At 37.7% G+C, this 20662-nt stretch overlaps 1 protein-coding gene across 21 annotated transcripts in view; it reads right to left on the bottom strand.

The window, feature by feature from the left end:
* The window catches only part of PCM1 (pericentriolar material 1), a gene marked incomplete at both ends in the record, with an annotated part of 76451 nt that overhangs the window by 29698 nt on the left and 26091 nt on the right, over nt 1-20662 (bottom strand). For all 21 annotated transcript variants that reach the window (XM_079726710.1, XM_079726702.1, XM_079726700.1 and 18 more), the window contains 10 exons: nt 6903-7261; nt 10053-10224; nt 12736-12923; nt 13453-13598; nt 13688-13907; nt 15714-15917; nt 17271-17461; nt 17994-18134; nt 19453-19582; nt 19727-19881. In XM_079726710.1, the coding sequence (XP_079582836.1) occupies nt 6903-7261; nt 10053-10224; nt 12736-12923; nt 13453-13598; nt 13688-13907; nt 15714-15917; nt 17271-17461; nt 17994-18134; nt 19453-19582; nt 19727-19881 (1906 nt within the window). The remainder of the gene's footprint in view (nt 1-6902; nt 7262-10052; nt 10225-12735; nt 12924-13452; nt 13599-13687; nt 13908-15713; nt 15918-17270; nt 17462-17993; nt 18135-19452; nt 19583-19726; nt 19882-20662) is intronic.

Below are 20662 nucleotides of genomic sequence, written 5' to 3'. Positions count from 1 at the left end.
CTTCTGAGTTTTGGTATTAATCTTTTTTTCAGTTACTTTTCAGCATCTAGCACAAGGTAGGAATTCAACTTTATTTTGTTCCACATGTATAGTTGGTTACACCTACCCTTTTCCCACTAAATTAAAATGCAACCTTGGTCAATATATTAAATCTCCACGTTTATTGGGTTTTATTTCTGGGCATTCCATCTGTTTAACTTATTCCAATGCCACAGAAGTTATACACTATGTTTAAACACCTGGTAAGACAAGTCCTATCTAGCTTCTTTTCTTAGCTATTTTTGGACACTGGTCCTTCCAAAGAAGTTTTGAGATCTTTTTCCGCCAATTTCAAAAACAATCCATGAGGATTCAAAATAGAAACACATTAAAAGTATTTATTAATTTGAGGAGAATTTATTTATTTTTAAATATTTACTTATATATTTATTTGGCTATGCCAGGTCTTAGCTGCAGCACGGGGGGATTGTTGTTGCAGTGTGTGGAATCTTTAGTTGCAATTTTATACATTCTAACTTAAGAACATAGTTATGCTTTTATATTTGCTTAATCTTGTTTCATGTTCTTCAAAAAAAATTTTATAGATCTCGTACATTTCTTGTTAAATTGATTCCTAAGGATTTTTTGTCCCAGTAGCTTTGGATACTACTATGAAAAGAATATTTCCTGCCACTTCCATTTCTACTGGGTATTACTATGATAGAGAAAAATATTTACACACTTATTTCATAATCTTATTTCATAATTACTTTACTAACTTAGCTAACTTAGGTAGCTATTTTCCAGTGTCTCTCAGGCTAGCTTAGAAAATATACAAAATTTGTTTCCCTCCTTTTCAAATATTTATTCCAATCATTTAATCTTGTCATAATACTTTCCAACCAATGCTAAATAATGATGGTGGTAGAGAGGGAATCCCTGTTAATTCCTAATTTTGATAGAGATATCTCTGGAGTATTTTCATTTACAATAGTGCTTGTAAGTGGCATCAGCTAACAGCCTTTATTATATTTAAATAACTGCCTCCCTTTCTAGGTGCATTTTCATTAGGAATGACTTAAAATTTTATCTAACCTACCACTATGATTACATGACTTCTGTCCTGTAATGTGGTTGATATAATCAATTATGTTGACAGATTTCCAGAAAATAAATCACAATTACATTTCTGTAATAAACCCTGTTGACAAGTCTAATATTCTTTTCATATACTGGCAGGTTAAATTTGCTAGTATTTTACTTTTGAATTTACATTAATAGCTGAGATTAAACTACTGCTTTCTTTACTGAACTGTTACCTCTCCTTTTCACCTTCCCTTATATAAAGGTCTCTATCTGATTCATATGTTGTCTCTATAGTTTTCTTCAGATAGGATACACCAGTATCTTCTTTCAGCTTGACAGGTGAAGAGTCTCTTGTCGGACAGTAGGATTCTTGAGTTGTAGTCCCTTTTTGTCCACGAATGGATGTCATTTCACTTCTACTTTTTTAGGTTTTAAGTAAGACTGTCTGATGTCAGTTTGTTTTTTTCATTATATGTAACTTGTTCTTCCAACCTGGAAGCTTAGAGGATTTTTACTTTTTCCTCGGAATCCAGGAACTGTATCAGTCTATACACAGGGGAGAAGGGGTGTGTACTTTTTCTCCCTTCCTCCTGGCTGGGCAACAGTCAACTATTTTTGATCTGCGGTCTCGAGTCTTTCTTCATTAAAGATTCCCCTTTATTATTTGTTGAATTACTGCCTCTCCACCTTTTTTTTTTCTCCTTTAGAACTCCTTGTATATCAGATCTCCAAGATTTGTCCTTAAGCCTCTAATCATTTCCCTCTTTATCTCTTAGTACTTTTTGCTCTGTGTAATGACATAGTTCTTCCCTTTAATTTTCTAGGCCAGTAATTTGGAACTTAATAGCATTTGTCCTCTGTTTCAAATAATCTAAACATTAAATGTGAAAATCATTTTTTCTAGTTCTAAAGAATTTGTTATAATTCAATCTGCTTTTTAAAAATAATTCAATCTGCTTAAGTATTCTTATCATTTTGCTCAAGTGAGTATTTCCTTTGATAATTCTGTTTTTACTAGGTTTTACCTGTTCTAGTGGTCTGCTTCTATGACTTCTCTCTGGCTGCTGGTCCCTTTTATGTGCACTGTTATGCTCACTGGGTTAGCCCCGACTCTTATCTACCCTTCAGGCTGGACCCGACTGCTGGGCAGCTTTAATGGCAGCATGCTGGCAGTGCTTGGGAGCCTCATGCCCGTGGTGAAGCAATGGTCTGGCTGGCAAGCTGTCAGCCTCCCATTAAGACAATGAAGAAAGAAGCCTCTCGATCCCTCAGGCTCCTCAGCTGCAAAGGTAAATGCTTTACCGTGTTCAGGGTAGAGGATGCCGCCTCTTTTTTCAGTGACACCCTTTCCCATTAGTACTTTGAAGTGGCAAAAGACTGCTACTCTTGGAAGGGAGGGAAGCGCCCTCCCTGTGGAAGGAGGGGTTGCATGGATCTCCTCCAACCAAGCTTTCTCTAAGAACCACAGGGCTCTGATTTTTGCTCGCTCTCTGAAAGAGCCAGCAGAACTTAAGGCCTTGCTGCTTATCTCTCTAGATCACAATGGCTGCTCTGTTAATAATAAATTAGTTCCCAATATACTGTCAAATTATTCTCTGTGATATCCTATCTGGATTCAACTTCCCTTTCTTTCTCTAAGGCCATCATTCAAGTTAGGACTTCAGCATCTCATGTACAGGTTCCTGATTTCTTTTTTGGTCTCTCAGACTCTCAAGCCACTCTCATTCATTCTGCATGAAACTTACCAGAAAAAGAGCCCTGTTGGTTACTTTGGACTATTACATAAAAAGCAATAAAAGGTATGACTGCCAAGAGTAATATGTAAAATGATATAAATGGTAGTACTATTGCTTATTTAATTAACAACAAACATAGCTCTGAAGAAAATAAAGTATGTTATTCTAACAAGAACATTTATATAAATGAAATTAAGCTTCTAACTGCTGTTACTGAATCATGTGAAAAGTGCTGAATGGATTCTAATCAAAATTAAAATATATATTATGTAGCATACACAAAATTCTCTTTAGGGAGCCCCAGTAGTGAGGGGGAAAAAAAAAATCAGTCACCCTCCAAAAGAGCTAAGACTGTGAAGAGAAGCATGCTATAATTTTTAAGATGCTATAAAAAGAGGGAAAAAAAAAACCCATGGTTTTATATGAGTCCCAATTTTAAAATATCAAGGGCTAAATTTCCAAAGTTAAGGTACTACTGTTGATTAGTTTCTCTTTGGGGCACTTTAATAGTAATCCTCCAGGGAAAGTAGAAGATTTAATGAAAGTCAGTAATAATTCAGAGTAGCACTGGCCAGGCCAGCTGATATAACAACAGCAACAACGACATATGTTGGTCATTATAAGGGGTTATCTCCTGTTTTTCTCAGCACGAGTGGCTGACAGAGCTAGAAGAAAACAGTATTTCTAGTTGTGTCTCCATTACAGGGAAACAGCTCAGCCACAGCACTCTGGAGACCTTCCATGTACCTACACAGGCCACATCGGGAAGGACTGAACCGTCGCTGAATCTAAGTCTTGGCGGAAGGCCCTATGATTTTCCTCTCTTTCCCCTGAAAGGCTATCATAAGAGAACTTCTCATCTCCTCCTGGGCTCTGATGAAAACATGAGACCGGTTCGCCTCACCCCCTGAGGGTACATCTCCATTCTCTACTGTGGCTTAGCTACAGCACAGCATTGGCTCCTAGGCTACAGGGTGCCCCACCACTCATGATGCAACTATCATCTGGCCCCTTCTGTTTCAGCGTCGCCCTTGTGGTGAGTGGAATAAGGGACACAGGGAGCTGGCACCTTTGGCTACCCTTCCTTTCTCTGACTTCATTAAATAATAAACTCTGAATCTAAAATGGGCCACATCTGTCGGGGCTTATCTTGCCTAATGCTAGACATCCGTTTTATCTCAATCTTCATTAGTGAGCAAGAAGAGTGGGGGAAGAAAGAAACGAAAAGATTCAGGGCTGGGTGGAACCCAGAAGTCAGTATACTAACAGTCTCATCCAATTTCCCAAGACAAGAATGAAGACCATCTAGACTATATGCTTCTACTCCTCTCTCATACCATCAAAAGAGGAAATGGGTCTGGTAGAGTGTAGCCAAATTATGGGTCTGTTAACCAAGTTATATGTCTGATAGCTCAAGTACCCAGCAAGGCAAGTCATGCTCAACTCATAAAGTCTGAATGTGAACTGAAGCTTAAAAGATAATTAGCACATAATTTGTAAAATCTTACTTTGCATGCAATAATATGTATCTTTACATATAAAGACCTTCTAAAGATTACCATCATTGGTATATTACCATCATGTAAAACAAACTTAAATGAAGATCTAGCATGCTACTTCTGAAGGACTGTCAACATGTGCAAAAAACAAAGAAACGGCTCAAATTTGGAACAGTACAACTGGCTGTACTATATCTTTTAAGACAGCAGCTTAAGTCCCACTGTGCTGGCCTATCTGTCATATCCTACTTCCTTCCCCAGTTCTCTCATCTTCCCCTCTTGCTTCACCCTCTGTATTACTCTTCCTACTGTTACTACAATTTGGAATGCTTTCCAATCTTCCCTCCATCGACCTCCATTCCTACTTCCTTTAAGACAGAGTAAACATTCTTTCTTCTAAGAAATCATGGCTATTCCTATCCCACAAAGAGAACAAACGCAACATAAGTTAGTGGTCTAGCTCAGCACTTCTCAGACTTTAACGTGCATAATTCGTATGAAAACATCGGGAATCTTGCTAATATGCAAACTGAAAGACAATGTGTACTGATTCAGTTGGTATAAGGTGGGGCCCAAGAGTCTGCATTTCTAATACGCTCCCAGATGATGTGGATGCTGCTTGTCCATGGTTCACATTCTGCATAGCAAGGACTTAGCTCATGTGATTTTACTACATATTATTTTGACTCTGCATATATTAGTTCGGTTCTGCTATCAGGTCTTTTACCTTTGTGTGTGCACCTTAAAGTGGAGCTCCCACTAACAGATGGTCTTAAAGCTCTCCTGAACAAATGTGAATGTGCATCCTTGGCAAGTATCTTTATACTTAAGTATGAGAAAAGAGAGCAGATAGATCACAATGTCAATCTTTGCCTTGAAGTAAAAGAAAAGCTGAATTGTATATCTGGAACCATAATTCTTCAGAATAAAGGGGTTTCAAAAATACAAATACACCAGGATTTCGAGGCTCAGGCAGACATGGCCATATGCTGGCTGAGTGCCCTCTAAGACCCTGCTACTCAAACTGTAGTCCACAGACTGACTACACTGTCAATGCTGATCAACAACGCATGGGAGAACTTGTTAGAAATGAAGACTATCAGGTCCCTCCTCAGACTGACAGAATCAGACTCTGACTTTAAGCAAGATTCCCAAGGAGATTTGTATGAAACATTATCAAGTTCAAGACGCACTGCCCTAGCACACTCAAAATAACCAGCTGAATGAGAGAATGCTGGGATAACAAAGGTTAGTTTCTTTCCATTTACTCATATGACAAAAAGCATTTTGTTGGAGCACCTACGTTAATAAGAAGTTCAGAGTTACCCGGAGGGCCTCTCTCAAAATGGTCACTATCTACTTAAATCTTCTCTAGTGGCACCAAGAGTGACCATGGAGAAGGCATCGTAGTTGTATTTGCATTCATTTGAATGGTTTCAGATCACTAATCTACTAAGTAGTCAGCTCCTCCCAGACCTACATAACTGAAAAATGATTTCAAGGATGATAATGTGTATGCTGAGAAAAATGTTAGCCCTGTTCACGTTTGCTTGTTTAACCATGAAATCAGATTCTTCACGTGGGAGTAGGAGTAGCAGCCCGGGACTTTAGGAAGCATGAGGTACTGAAATGAAAAAAATGCACACGTATTCTTTTTCACATCCATAGTTGTCATCAGATTTTTCAAGGGTTCCATTATCCAAAGATGGCTGAGATGAATGCTGCCAAAGCTTACAAGTGGATTTTTAACTGCAGAGTGTCCCAGGACCTTTACTACACTTATAATGTACTGTGAGCTTCCAAGAGAGGAAGTTAGTGGGTGCAGTGAGTTTTCACAATTTTCTGATTATAAGCCTAGAATATTTTGCTCTTAAGCACCAAATACTATCTCCTTGAACGCAGAACAACCTTTCAAGGCCACAGCCAAAAACTGTCCCTTGCAAACTGGAAGGAGCATCCTTTAACTATAATATTCCAGATTTTAGGTAGTAAATCAATTTTTAACCAGTGTTAGACTTCACTAAGTTCTTCAAAAATCATAAAAAATCTATTTTTTTAAAAAGTGGCATGCAGTGAACACTATAAAGAGAACTTTGATATTATACTCAATGACAAGATTCAATAAAATATGGATTCATGCTTTCTCCTATTCACTAAGGTTCAGTTCCTGAAGGACTAAGAGCAAACTTGTTCTAAAAGTGACTTCATCTACATGATAGCCAAAGACTGCAATGTAGTCAGAGGCCCGCATTTCTTTAAATGAATCCATCACGGATCTAGCCAGAAGTCACCAACAAGGTCTTGCACGTAATGTTAAATGAGAGAACAGTAAAAGTTCCGAGCTCATAGGAACCACATACATAGTAAGAAGTTTTAAGAAGCACAAAAAAGAATAAATGCCATGTTTTAAAATATCTACACCATTAAACCCTATTTGATCAATTTTATTTAAAAAGTTCTCAAAGGTAACTAAAAATGACTTCGTTCAGGTGGGTCTACAACAGTGCCTCCTCATCAGCCACACCGAAATGATACACGCCAACATGTGAGAGTAAGGGTACCATCACTTATGCTGATCAAGTCAACAAATTTCAGTACTTACCAATATTTTTAACTCTGCTTTTCAGCTGAGTAGAATGCCTCTTCTTACTCTTTGATTTGGGAGTTTTATCTTTAGATGCCAGGCTGGCCTGTGCAGATGCTTTTCTTGACTTGAATGTTTTAGTTACTGTTGTTGGATCTACTGGGTCAGGCATACTGCTAAAGCTTTCTAACGACTCTTCATCAAATTGGCGTCTTCTCCTACTGGTATCTAATTGACTTTTGCGATTACTATTTGTTGTTTTCTCTACAGACACTGCACATCCAGGCTTGAGAAATGGTTTTTCTACTTCACCTTCTTGGTCATATAACCATGGTGTCCTACTGTTCTCCACCTCCTCTTCGGGCTGTTTTTGATTCCTTACCAATGAAAATAAGTTTTTATATATTATAATGATATATTTCTATATCTACTGAAAACTCCAGATATACTTAATTTATAGTCTACTAGTAGATTCAGGTAAATAAAAACTGTCAACAGGCTATAAAAATATTCCCACAAAATACACATTAAAAACGAAAATATTACACAGGCTAAGGTACTACATTACTTTAAACTTTAATCTTAGACCTTTCTCACTAAACCATTTTCACTACTGAGACTTCCAAACCAAAGATCCAGCATTCATGACGCAAAGAGTGGGAGGGTAAGATCAAGGGAGGACGGGACACACGAGGAAAAAACAAAAACCTTAAAGAAACAACTGAAAAAGAACCCCAGTAAAAAGTCTGGAAACATACATGGATCTGTGTCACCTAAAGCAGTTCAAATATAACCAGAATCTGGTGAAAACAATTGGCCATGTAACTAGTAATTTATTTCTCTGCACATTAAGTCTTATTTAGCTCTGTTAGCTTAGTGTCATTTTCCAAATTTTATCTGCTAAACATTGGCATCCCTTAATATGTTAATAGGTATTCACTGGTTACCTAAATCTGGGAAAAAATACGCAAAACAAAGTTAAACAGGTCTGCAGTACTTCTCAGAACTTTCAATATGCCAATGTGTTTTATAAATGTCTTCGAAGGGAACATAGTGAACACGTCTGAAACTTTTTATTACAGAACCTGACATGGACAACAGAGTTCCTAAGAATATAATTTGGGAGATATTGATCTATAGGGATTAATTCAAGACAAAGATTAGCAAACCTACAGTTTACATGCCAAATTCAGCTTGCTGCCTGTTTTATTGTATGGCCTGAGAGCTATGAATGATCTTTATATTCTTAAATCGTTGAAAAAAAAAAATTAAAAGGAGAAATATAGTTTATGAGACATGAAAATTACATAAAATTCAAATTTCACTGTCCATAAATCAAGTGTTCTTGGAACACAGCAACTTATCTGTTTACATATTGTTTATAAATGCTTCTGTGCAAAAATGGCAGAGATAAATGGTTATGACAGACACTATGGCCTGCAATATTTACTACATAGTCCTTTATAGGAACAGTTTTCTGACCCGAGCTAACAACTACAATGTTTTATCTGACCTCTTTGTTATCTCCAGCCATTTAATTCAGGAAACCTATAATAGCTGAAATTTTGGAAAGAGATGAGGTCTAATCTGAAGTAGGTCTAACATCTAAAATAATAATACCCAGATGCATCTTTTTATTTTTTTTTTTTACTACCAATTACATATAAACTATAGATAATAATGAAGTAGGGACCTTCCAATAGGAAGACCATTCACTAAAGCTTTGAATAAATGTTTATTGCTTGTGATGGAGATTCATTCAACCACCATTTCTCAATGTCAATTGAGCACTAAACACTGGTTTAGGCTCTGACAATAGAATACTTTCACAGAGTAACACAAGATTTAGTAGGAAAAAAAGGTTAGTGCAGATAAGAAAAGGAGTCAGGCAAGGTCAGGGAGGTCTACCACAGGATTCCTGGAGGTTAACACGAAGTTGAATTCTAAGAATTTTTGGTTAATTAAGTAAAAAACAAAACCAAAGTGTTCATGATTTAACAATTAAACTGTCAAAATGCTAAATTAAGAGGCTGAGACATGCCCACACACCTAACTAAAGGGAGAAGTAATGTGACCTATATATTTATAAAGGGATAGGAAAAACAAAATCATAGAGATACTTCTGACAGAACAAGTATTAGGCTCAACCGACCTCTGATTTTTCATCCTTTTAAAAAGTTTTTCTGAAGTAAATAACAACAATAAAAAGGCTATAATCTTTTTACCAGCGGGCTATCAAAATCATTTTCTGGATTAAAACAATCATTAAAAATGTTATTTAGGGCTTCCCTGGTGGCGCAGTGGTTGAGAGTCCGCCTGCCGATGCAGGGGACACGGGTTCGTGCCCCGGTCTGGGAGGATCCCACATGCCGCGGAGCGGTTGGGCCCGTGAGCCATGGCCGTTGAGCCTGCGCGTCCGGAGCCTGTGCTCCGCAATGGGAGAGGCCACAACAGTGAGAGGCCCACGTACAGCAAAAAAAAAAAAAAAAAAAAAAAAAAAAAAAAAAAAAAAAAATGTTATTTATCAAACCATAAAAATGCTTTAAAGAATGATTAACCTGAGCCAATCCAATGAGCCTTTCACACACTATTTGGGTCAAAATTATAATTGGGAAGATTATCATATTAAAAAATAATAAATGTAAGAAACAGAGAGAAAAAGGAATCCTGACTATGTATCGCTAAAACTTCCTTGGCAAAAGTTGTTTTTATAACCTGATAGTACTCAATATTACATTTGGATGGGCCTTAGGAACTTACTCTAATCAGGGGCTACGAATCAAACAAAGGAACCATCACTTTGTAACAACTATCCTCCAGCAGTTAATATTAGTTTCTATTTCTACATCAATTAACAGTGAACTGGTATAACCTTAAAGACAGATATCAAATCAAGGCCAAAGACACTCTATGGGTTAGGTCATATCCTTCCAAAATGAACCTCACAGGACACGCTGATCAAAACTCTGAACCGCTCTTGTACCAGGGTTAGCAGTAGGTATACGCCTGAGTGACATCTGGTAAGATGTCAAAACTTCGTATTCCCAACACTATCAAGTCAGACAATCACAAACATCCTCCCCAATTACATTCTCAAATTACAGATAATTAGATGTAATCACAAAGTGATGTTTAAGCAAATAATGGATTATGTTTACAATCAAGTACCTTTGTTTTTCTGCTCCAACAGAAGAACTACTTTCAAAAGGTTTTGGAAAAGCCATGTATTCTGTTTTCCCTGAAGGATTCTGGGCTAATGGTTGCTGCTGTTCAGTGGGTGTAGAAATATTTTGAGAAAAATCTCCAAAATTACAAGGAAATAAAGGGCTGAAATTCATACCTAATAAATAAAAACAATGGGTAAGACAACAATAAAGAAGCACCTTTAGCCTTAAAATGAAATTTAAAAATAGTTTTAATTAAATATGCCATTCAAATCCACCAAAAGAAAAATTTGTGATTAAAATAAAGTAACACTCATTTATTCAATCAGTTTTACAACTCAGTCTGCTATGTTTTCAGCATTGGTGATTCAAAGATAAATACTGATCCCCAACCCCTTAAGAGCTAAAAGTTAGCAAAAATAATGCTTGATATTTATCAGAGTATTACTGGGTACAAGACTCCACTGTAGGCACGTTACATGTTACTTCATTTAATGCTCAAAACAACACTGTGAAATAGGTATTATATTCATTTTACTACTGAGAAAATAGGTTTAGAGATCAAATGCCTAGTAAATGAAAGAGCAGGTTAGATCTCGGGTCTGCACGGCTCCAAAGCTTAGGTCCTTTACACTCTACGTGGGAAATAAAATATATTCACATACTTAATAGACAGTGCTGTATCACAGGTATTTACAAATGGCTACTTACAACTTGTGGGAGAAGGGGATCAGGGAGGGTTTCACAAAACTGAACTAGATTCACTGTGAAGAATGAAGTCTTCGTACAGGGCTGGCATGGGTATAAGGCATATGATGACAAAAAGGAACTGCACGTGCCATTTCTTACATTATTTGTTACTTAAATGCCTACACAAAAAACGTCTGCTGGGACTTCCCTGGAGGCGCAGTGGTTAAGAATCCGCCTGCCAATGCAGGGGACACAGGTTCGAGCCCTGGTCTGAGAATATCCCACATGCCGCAGAGCAACTAAGCCCGTGCGCTGCAACTACTGAGCCTGCGCTCTAGAGCCCGTGAGCCACAACGACTGAGCCCACATGCCAAAACTACTGAAGCCTGCGCGCCTAGAGCCTGTGCTCCGCCACAAGAGAAGCCACCACAATGAGAAGCCTGCGCACTCAAGAAAGAGTAGCCCCCGCTCGCCGCAACTAGAGAAAGCCTGCAAGCCGCAACGAAGACCCAATACAGGCAAGAAAGAAAGAAAGAAAGAAAGAAAGAAAGAAAAAGAAAGAAAGGAAGGAAGGAAGGAAGGAAGGAAGGAAGGAAGGAAGGAAGGAAGAAAGAAAGAAAGAAAGAAAGAAATAGATTTTTTTAAAAGTCTGCTGCCAATATTAATCCACACCTAAGAACTAAAAACCTTGTTAAATTGTTGAACGCTGTTGCTTTTATAATCCTGTTAAGAAAATACACTGTATCTGTGCATATTCATGTTCACAAAGCCCTCCCAACCCTTTTCCTCTTCCTGTATTCTCTGGCAAACACCTTCAACTCCTCTCCCTTCATGACTCGCCTCACGTAGCTGATCATCCTACCTCCAGAATGTCTTTAAAATTACTCCTTTTTCTTTACCGCTACCGCCGATGCCTTAGGTCAAGCTGCCATTCCTTCCCTGCTGTTACTGCAACAGCCTTCCAGTCACCATCTATACCCTCAGCACCTTCCCTCCAATCTCCATCAACACTATCGCTAGTGTAATCTTTTTAAAACATAAATCTCATGCTATTCCTCTGCTCAAAATCCTCCAATGGCCCCTCTAGTAAGCAGCGGAAAGTCTAAGCTTCTTTGCGCAGCACAAAGGCCTCCAGTGCTCTCCAGCCACATCAACTACTACTTCCCCTGTCATGGCCCTAAACATCAGCCACACTTCATGACCTCTAAATTCCCTAAGTAATATACTGTTCCATTGCTTTGTAACTCTAAGTGGTTCCATTCATCAGAAAGTCCTTTCCCTTCTAATCTCCCTGGAAAAAAATTGTATTCATTCTTTAGCTTTAATATCACTTTCTTTAGAAAAAAAGATTTGCTGATAATCTCTTGCCCCAAGGAACAGTAGGCCATGCACCTCATCTGCACCCCTGCTACAGCACCCATGGCAAAGCACTAAGCATTTATTAACATTCTTAGCTTCTTCACTAGACTCTAAATTCCTTAAAGCATCAGGCTTAACATCTTTGAATCCCAGTCATTTATATAGTGCCTGGCACATGACAGGTACAGAAAAAGTCTGAATAAAAGCCTAAACTAAGTAAAAGTAAATATAAGCCTAAACCAAACACCTTTACTCTAGTGGTATATCTCCCTACTAAGACACAGAGCTCCTCTACAAGAGCGTTGCCTTATTCACCTCTCCTCTCCTAATACTTTACACAGTGCCTGATGTACAGCAACCAGTAGACACGTTAATTCCCTTTCTCCTTGATAAATGGTTGTTGAGTAATTCAAAGGTAAAAGACTAAGCAATCATTCATAATTTACTTAATTTCATTAGCAACCACATTCAGTTTAAGCGTTCACTATAAAGAATCAATGTAGAAAAGAGTTTATAACTTTCTTTGCAAACATTTCCTACAACTCCAAAAGGGACTGATAAAAATCCATGCAATAGACAAATGTTATTCTTAAACACTCTGCATTTATTTATTTTCATTTAAGTTTTCAGCCACTTACCTGGTGCAAATGTTGAAAAATTAGTAAACCCCGGTAGGTTGAACAGATTTACAGGCTGTGCTGGAAAGCTGAAAGGACAAAATAAACTGGGAGAAGGAGGGTGTGATGCACTACTGACTCTTTCCTTGCTTCCAGGTTTTTCCGGATGATTCTGTTGGCGCATAAGTTCATTTAGCATTTGCTTCAACCTGTAAAAATTTAAAGAGTCAGTAATTTAAAGATCAGTTATATTACCATCTATGTAAAGTACATCCAGAAAGAATATATGTAAGACATGATTCAACAGTATGTGGAACAAACTGACTGCTCTGATGTTTACTACAACAAATATCTGCTTGTCCTGCATGCTTAGTTCAGTAACTTAGCCTTTGCAGCAAGAACTGTGCTTATTAGCACTTCTAACAGATAGTAGGCATAATTACAACAAACTCATTGTTTATATTGCTGTTTACAGCTTTACTGAGGTATAATTTACACACTATACAACCTACCTAAGATAAGTGTAAAGTTGAGTACTATAAAATTTTTTTTTAAAGTCAGGTCCACGGTATTAAAAAGGAGCATTGAGCAATATCTCTGCTTATAAAATTCTCAGGTGTCAGAATATTCAAAAATGATATTTGGTTCATGCCCTTTTCTCCCAGAAGGTAACTGTAAAACTCTTGCTCAGTTTTAGCACTTACTATACCCTCTCACTACTTCTAAGAAACAGATTACCTTTGTACATTATTCTGTTGCCATGTTAGCTGGGTATAGCACTGGTTCAACTGGTGCATTATAAGGTGTACTTGAGGAGATGCAACATTGCTGGGCATAACACTGTAAGGGCCCGTGAGAAGAGTTTGTAGCAGACAAGACAGAGTCTGTGGAAAGAAAATTTTCAGAATAGTTGCCGATGACATGAGAAAAGCGTGTACTGCTTCAAAAACAAGATAAAAAAATTCTACTTTACCTGCTGGTCTTGCATCAAAGTCTGACAAATACTGACACTGAAATCAAGTTGTTTCTTTAGCTGATTGATTTGTTCTTGCCACTGTTCTTTCTCTTCTACATAAGAGAGTTCTGACACCCAGCGAAGGTTTTCCTGACGCTGCATGCTGATATTCTGTTGTCTTGTCCTGGCTAAAGGACGATAATTTCCATCTGCTGAAAAAGGGCGATTGTTCTTCCACCTAACACAAGATTTAAAGCATTAGGTCATCTTATGTAATTATTTGTTTTTTAAAATCTGGCAATAAATCATGATACCCTGGTCCATACACCTGTATTCTCTTCACAGGACTTAAAATGTATGGAAAATAGAATGAGAAAAATTCTGGATTTCTAGTCTTGTACAATATCATTTTTCATTCCTTTCGAATCTTTTTTCATTTATGTTTTACCGAGAAGTGTCTATATAATTCTGTATTCTTCAAAATGAAAACAGTTATGGGACTTCCCTGGTGGCACAGTGGTTAAGACTCCACGCTCCCAATGCAGGGGGCCTGGTTCGATCCCTGGTCAGGGAACTAGATCCCACATGCATGTGGCAACTAAGAGTTCGCATGCCACAACTAAGGGGCCCGTGTGCCGCAACTAAGGAGCTGGCGAGCTGCAACTAAGGAGTCTACCTGCCGCAATTAAGACCCAGTGCAACCAAATAAATAAATATTAAAAATAGGGAAAGTCTGCCATTAAAAAAAAATGAAAATAGTTATAGTTATTACACCACAAGCATTTTTCCACTCTTCATGCTTTAAGCTTAGCCACATAACATTCCATCAAGTGGAATTACTTAACCATCTTTTATACATGAAACATTTTTCAGTTATAAATAAAAACGTAGTAAATATTTTTGTTGTTAGATCTTTTTCACTATCTATGATTTTTATTTTTGCTTAATTCCCCAAAACAAGAGTGAAGATCAAAGCTTATCAATCTTGATCTTATCTAGCTGGAATCTATCTCGACGACAGTACTCTTGTGATACAATAAATATCATATTTAGTCTTTGTCCCAGGTTCCCAGCACAGAGCTCCTAAAACTCTTGGCCATCTCCTGAGTGATGACTGTCTTTTGTTATTCATAATGAGCTCCTTCTTGTCAGGCCCTAGTTAGCTTCATGATGAGGGCTGGTCACCCGAAAAACCAACCAGGTGTTGGGGGTTGGAACTTTTAGCCCCATCCCCCAACTTTCACGGAGGGAGATTGAGCTTCATCGTCAATGGCCTGTGATTTAGTCAATTCTGCCTATGTAAAGAAACCTCCGTAACAACTCCTCAACAAGGTGGTTAGGACAGCTTCTGGGTCATGAACACAGTGAAGTGCTAGGAGGCTGGTGTGCCCAGAGAGGGTATAAAAGCTCTGTGCCCCTCCCCAACCCATCCCATCTCTTTCACTTAGTTGTTCTTGAGTAGTATCTTTCATAAGAAGTCAGTAAACAGAAGTATTTTCTAGAGTTCTATGAGTTGTTTTAGCAAATTATGGAACCTGAAGAGGGGCTGTGGGAACCGCCAAATATGTAGCCAAGTCAGACAGAAGTGTGGGTGCCCTGAAGACTTGAGACTTTAAAGCGGCACCTAAAGTGAGGCACTTGGGCTTCCCTGGTGGCGCAGTGGTTGAGAGTCCGCCTGCCGACGCAGGGGACACGGGTTCGTGCCGCGGTCTGGGAGGCTCCCACATGCCGCGGAGCGGCTAGGCCCGTGAGCCATGGCCGCTGAGCCTGCGCGTCTGGAGCCTGTGCTCTGCAATGGGAGAGGCCACAGCGGTGAGAGGCCCGTGTACCGCAAAAAAATAAAAAATAAAAAATAAAGTGAGGCACTCTTGTGGGACTGAGCCTCTTAACCTGTGGGCTCTGCCCTGACTCCAAGTAGTTAGTGGTGGAATTAAATTACATTGTAGGACACACACAGTTGGTTCAGAGAACTGAAGAACTGCTTGGAGTCAGAAAGACCTGAGACTCTTCAAATCAAGCAAAAAATTAAAACAGTGAAACTAACCTATTTTTAGTTTCCTTTACATTATAGGAGTTATGATTTGCGCTGCTAGGAGGACACACGGAAAAGCTATCATGGGAGCCGGCGTCTTGCTCCTCCTCCTCCTCGTCTTCATCTGTCCGAACAACTGCTTCAGAAAGGTAACCATCTTCATCTCCTTCTTCATCTAGTGCACACTGGGTAGAACCTCCCCAAGTTGCCATTGTTCTAGAGATTAAGAGACAAAACACATGAGATCATTCTGGAGATGAGCTAAATACTTTACCGCCTATTATGGACCAGACACTGTACCAAAAAAAGAAAAAAAATATATATATATATATATATATCACTGCACCAAAAAAAGTGTATGTATATATATATGTATATGCATATGTGTGTGTATATAAAATTTCATTTAGTCATAGTATCTCTGAGATGGGTGGTACTCTCCAACTGCTGTTATAATCTGTTTACGCTACCTTCCCGAAAACAATTCTTCATATAAATTAAACTAGTAGTCATATCCCCTGGAACTTATTCCTAAACTAAACCCCTCTCAACTTTCAACTTTTCCTTGAGTCACAGTTTTCTAGATCAGAGTTATCCAGTAGAACTTTCTGCAATAGTAGTAATAATCCATATCTGTGCTGTCCAATAGAGTAGCCATTAAGTACACATGACTAATGAGCACCTAAAATGTGGCTGGTGTGACAGAGAAAATGAATTTTTAATTTTATTTAACTTTAAATAGCCACCTACATTTAGTGGCTGCCGTGCTGGAAAGCACAATTCTAGACCCATGGTTCTCAAACCGAGATGTTTAACAGAACAATATAGAGAACTTTTTTAAAGTATAGATGTGTGGTACACAGAACACAATAAAATATTGAAGATATAGTTTGATCAATAAAATTCATATTGGCACTCCAAGAACACGAATAGTTCTTTTATGAGTACGAAAGAGAGTAAGGTTTAGTGCAACGTTGCAGAAATGCCATCTGATACCAAAAGATTAGGTCATAACGAATTTGGATTTCAAAATTTTAGATCTGAATACTACTATAAAGATAATTAACTGATCTTATAGATAACCAATTCTTTTAGAAATATTCTAAATATGGAAATTTCAAACATAAATCCTAAAAACTGAATGTTTTATACAATAAAATGTTCTCAAATTCTTAGGAAATTTACAAATAGCAGATACTCAATTTAAGTTAAAAAAAAAAAGCACTTATTTCTGGCCTGACAGAAAAGCACTACAAAGTATCAAGCATTTTCTTTTTATAAACTTGAAACTTAACTAAGAAAATAAGGCTTATATACTCAAGAAAATCTGTATCACCGTTTGAGCAAGTGTCTTAGAAATTTTTTAAAAAGAGAGAAAGGTGATGCTGTGAGAAGTTAGGACAGAAAGTAGCTGGATTTAGTCAAACTGAGTCACAAAGGTGATGCTTAAAACACAAGTCTCACTGCAACAGCAGATTTGTGCTATGATGCAGAGGGGAAATGAGGCTGCCTATCCTACAGGCCGTAAGTAGGTGATACTTTAAAAAAAGGTTTAAGCAGATCTCTTACTTTTCTGTTCTACTCTGTTGAGGTGTACACAGGTTCTCAGACCCATCACTTCTCAGTGAAACAGCCACTGGAGATGTAGTTTCAGCCAGACCTTGCCTCCTCTGATGTTCAGCCATCAAAGCTTCAAGCTGCTTTCTTCTCTGTCGCAGCTCTTCCCTTAACATTTCGTGTCTTCGCATTTCTGACCACAACTGTTATTTTAAAAATTAAGTCAAGTTGGTGTAAATATCTGGACTTGTTTTAGCCTTAAAGAAAAACAGCCTAATACTATTGTCAATACCAACAAATATTTCTATTCTCACTCTATCCTTTTTACACTGAGACACCCAAGAAGGTCAAAATGATATTTTAGTAATAAGAAAAAATTAGGCAATCAGTAATTCTTTATGAAAACAGGTAGCACCCAAGTATACTTTATCAACTATTAAAAGAAAAGAAAGTTACAATGTTTTCTATAAATCCCATATAAATAAAATGCCAAAGGACAGGTTTTTCTAACTGAAATGATTACTATTTACTATAACTAACCCTTACATATAATTCTGCCAAATATTTGCTAATAAAGGGCAAGGCTATTTTGAAAATATACCAACTTAATTACTTTTAGGAAAAAATTATTTCTTCCCACAACTAAAAGACACATAATAGGCTACATTTAAAAACATGTTTCACAGATATTGTTTTCTTCCTTAAGACCCGGCAACAAGGTACAACATACAATACCTCATTATCTACTACTGAAGAATCATCATGTTCAAAAGCAGATTTGCTTGTACTGGCTTCATTTTCATTAACAGTTGGGGTTGAAGTAACAGCTGGCATATATTTTTTTGTGGGACAATGACCCACACTAGTGGCTGACAGCTAAAAAAGAATTAAAACTATTATGAGGAATTAAAGCAATTATATGTTAATTTCATAAAAGCAATTATTTCACTGCTTCTCTAGGGCTCTAGTATCATATTTAATTTATTACCACCAGACTTCAATTGCCATCATGATCTAAAGAAAATCTGACATAAGCAAACAAAGATGAAAACACAGGCTAAAGTGGAACAGTAGTAACCAACCCTCCGAAACAACAGAGACATGAGGGATAAAATGTTACTGTGGAAAATTTCACATACTCAACCCAACTCCGACATATATTCCTCTGCACATTATTTAGATTGGGAACGAGAAAAAAAGGATTAGATAAAGTAGAAAAGGTAAGCGTCTAGAAAATAAAGTTATATGAGAAATATCACTTGATATGTTTCCCTTTCTTTGAAAACAAAACCTGACTGAAGAATAAAGCTAACCAATAAAGTGTAGGAAAAATCTCAAAAAAGAATTGATATTCCCTTCCCATATTAACCTTCCTCCTAATTACCTGACGTGGTCAAAGACTGCACATTCTCTGTTCAACTCAAAAACCCATGCATAGGGTACTATTTAATAAGCATATATACATTTAATATTCAAACTACAAAAATAATATTTTAATTTCCCTAAAAAACTCATGATGGCTTAACAGCTTTATTATGTAATTTTAGGCCAGTAAAAAATGGAAATGCTAGGGCTTCCCTGGTGGCGCAGTGGTTGAGAATCTGCCTGCCAATGCAGGGGACACGGGTTCGAGCCCTGGTCTGGGAGGATCCCACATGCCGCGGAGCAACTAAGCCCATGAGCCACAACTACTGAGCCTGCGCGTCTGGAGCCTGTGCTCCGCGACAAGAGAGGTCATGATAGTGAGAGGCCCGTGCACTGCGATGAAGAGTGGCCCCCGCTTGCCACAACTAGAGAAAGCCCTTGCACAGAAATGAAGACCCAACACAGCCCCAAATAAATAAATTAAAAAAAAAAAAAAAAAAAGGAAATGCTAGTCCCTTAACTCCAAGTTCAAGCCAGAATATTTTAATATAATACATAGTTATAAACACTCATGTTCTGAATCTACAGCCAGCCAGCCCAACAAGTGAAAGAATGGGAATAATTAGAGTCAATTCCTATGTGCTACCTTTCACAGTATAAATGTACATCCTTAACACATTTCATTTGTCCATCCATTTCATTAATCATAAAATTAAGATATAAATCTATCAAATTAGCACTAAAAAAAGACAAAGAGTACTTTCAGTTGACACTAAGATTTTAAATATCTTTCTTCAGACAAACAGAAAGAAAGAAATTTCCTAATTACCTGTAGGTCAGGACATGCCTTTTGCAATGCTTGAATTTTCTCTTGAATCTCAATCAGTTTCTTTCTTTCTTCCTGCAATTGTTTGAGCTCTCTCTGTTGCTGCTGTAGTTTAGCCTCATAAAATTTCTCTCTATAATTAAATTGACATTATATTTGTGGACTCCAGTAAATCTGATGATAGCATTAAGCACGATGTAATACAGTACCTAGCAGAGTACCTTCTCTCTAACAGGCACTAAACTTTTATGACCTGAAAGCCAGAAGCTTAACATACCTTGCCTTTTCATTTACTCCAGCATCTTTCTGTGTTTTATTGGTATTTCCTCTAGTGTTATTTGCATTTTGTTTGGTGTCTTCTTCTGCTGGGTAGAAATCATCCAAATTTGAGGTACTGGCAGAGATAACTCCCTGATCTGCTGTATCATCATCCTAAAACAGCATCATTATATTAAAACAATCTTGATATCTAAAGACATTATCCAATTCATACCTTAGTAAATACAGCTAGGTTGTAAAATTAACATAAAATTTAAAGCAGTAGGGAAAGCATATGATTTTGAGCAATGAAATTCACCCTCTACCAATGGCAGGAAATAAAGTACTAAAACTAAAAACAGTACATTAATAATTTGAGTTGCCAATTAGCCAGCAATGGCAAGCACTAGTTTGCCTTTTCTTTCCTTGGCCAGATTCTAAAATCAAAGAAGAGCTTTCTAGAGAATATGAAAAAGATACAAAATATATCATTGGAGCTGGGAACTCTTGATATTAGACACTTTTTCTTCAGATGTGACTTTTACATTAACAATTTAACAACCAATGTCTATTATCACTTGTTCACTTAAAAAGCTTTCCATTTCCTCACTTTGGTCTTTAGTTTGCCAAACAAGTACCAATGGCTCACAATACAAAAACGAATGAGAATGTACCACCTCAAATCTGTAACTACTGGAAAAACAACAAAAGTTCATATCTTCCTAACAGTAGATACGTATCTTCTGTTGAAATCAATGTGCTTATTAAAATGGAGGACTGGGCTGGCGGCACATTGGTTAAGAATCCGCCTGCCAATGCAGGGGACACGGGTTCAATCCCTGGTCCGGGAAGATCCCACACGCCGCGGAGCAACTAAGCCTATGCACCACAACTACTGAGCCTGCGCTCTAGAGCCCGTGAGCCACAACTACTGAGCCCGCATGCCACAACTACT

Source organism: Hyperoodon ampullatus, assembly GCF_949752795.1.
Source record: "Hyperoodon ampullatus genome assembly, chromosome: 20".
Lineage (NCBI taxonomy): Eukaryota > Metazoa > Chordata > Mammalia > Artiodactyla > Ziphiidae > Hyperoodon > Hyperoodon ampullatus.
This window is presented reverse-complemented; position numbering and strand designations above follow the sequence as displayed.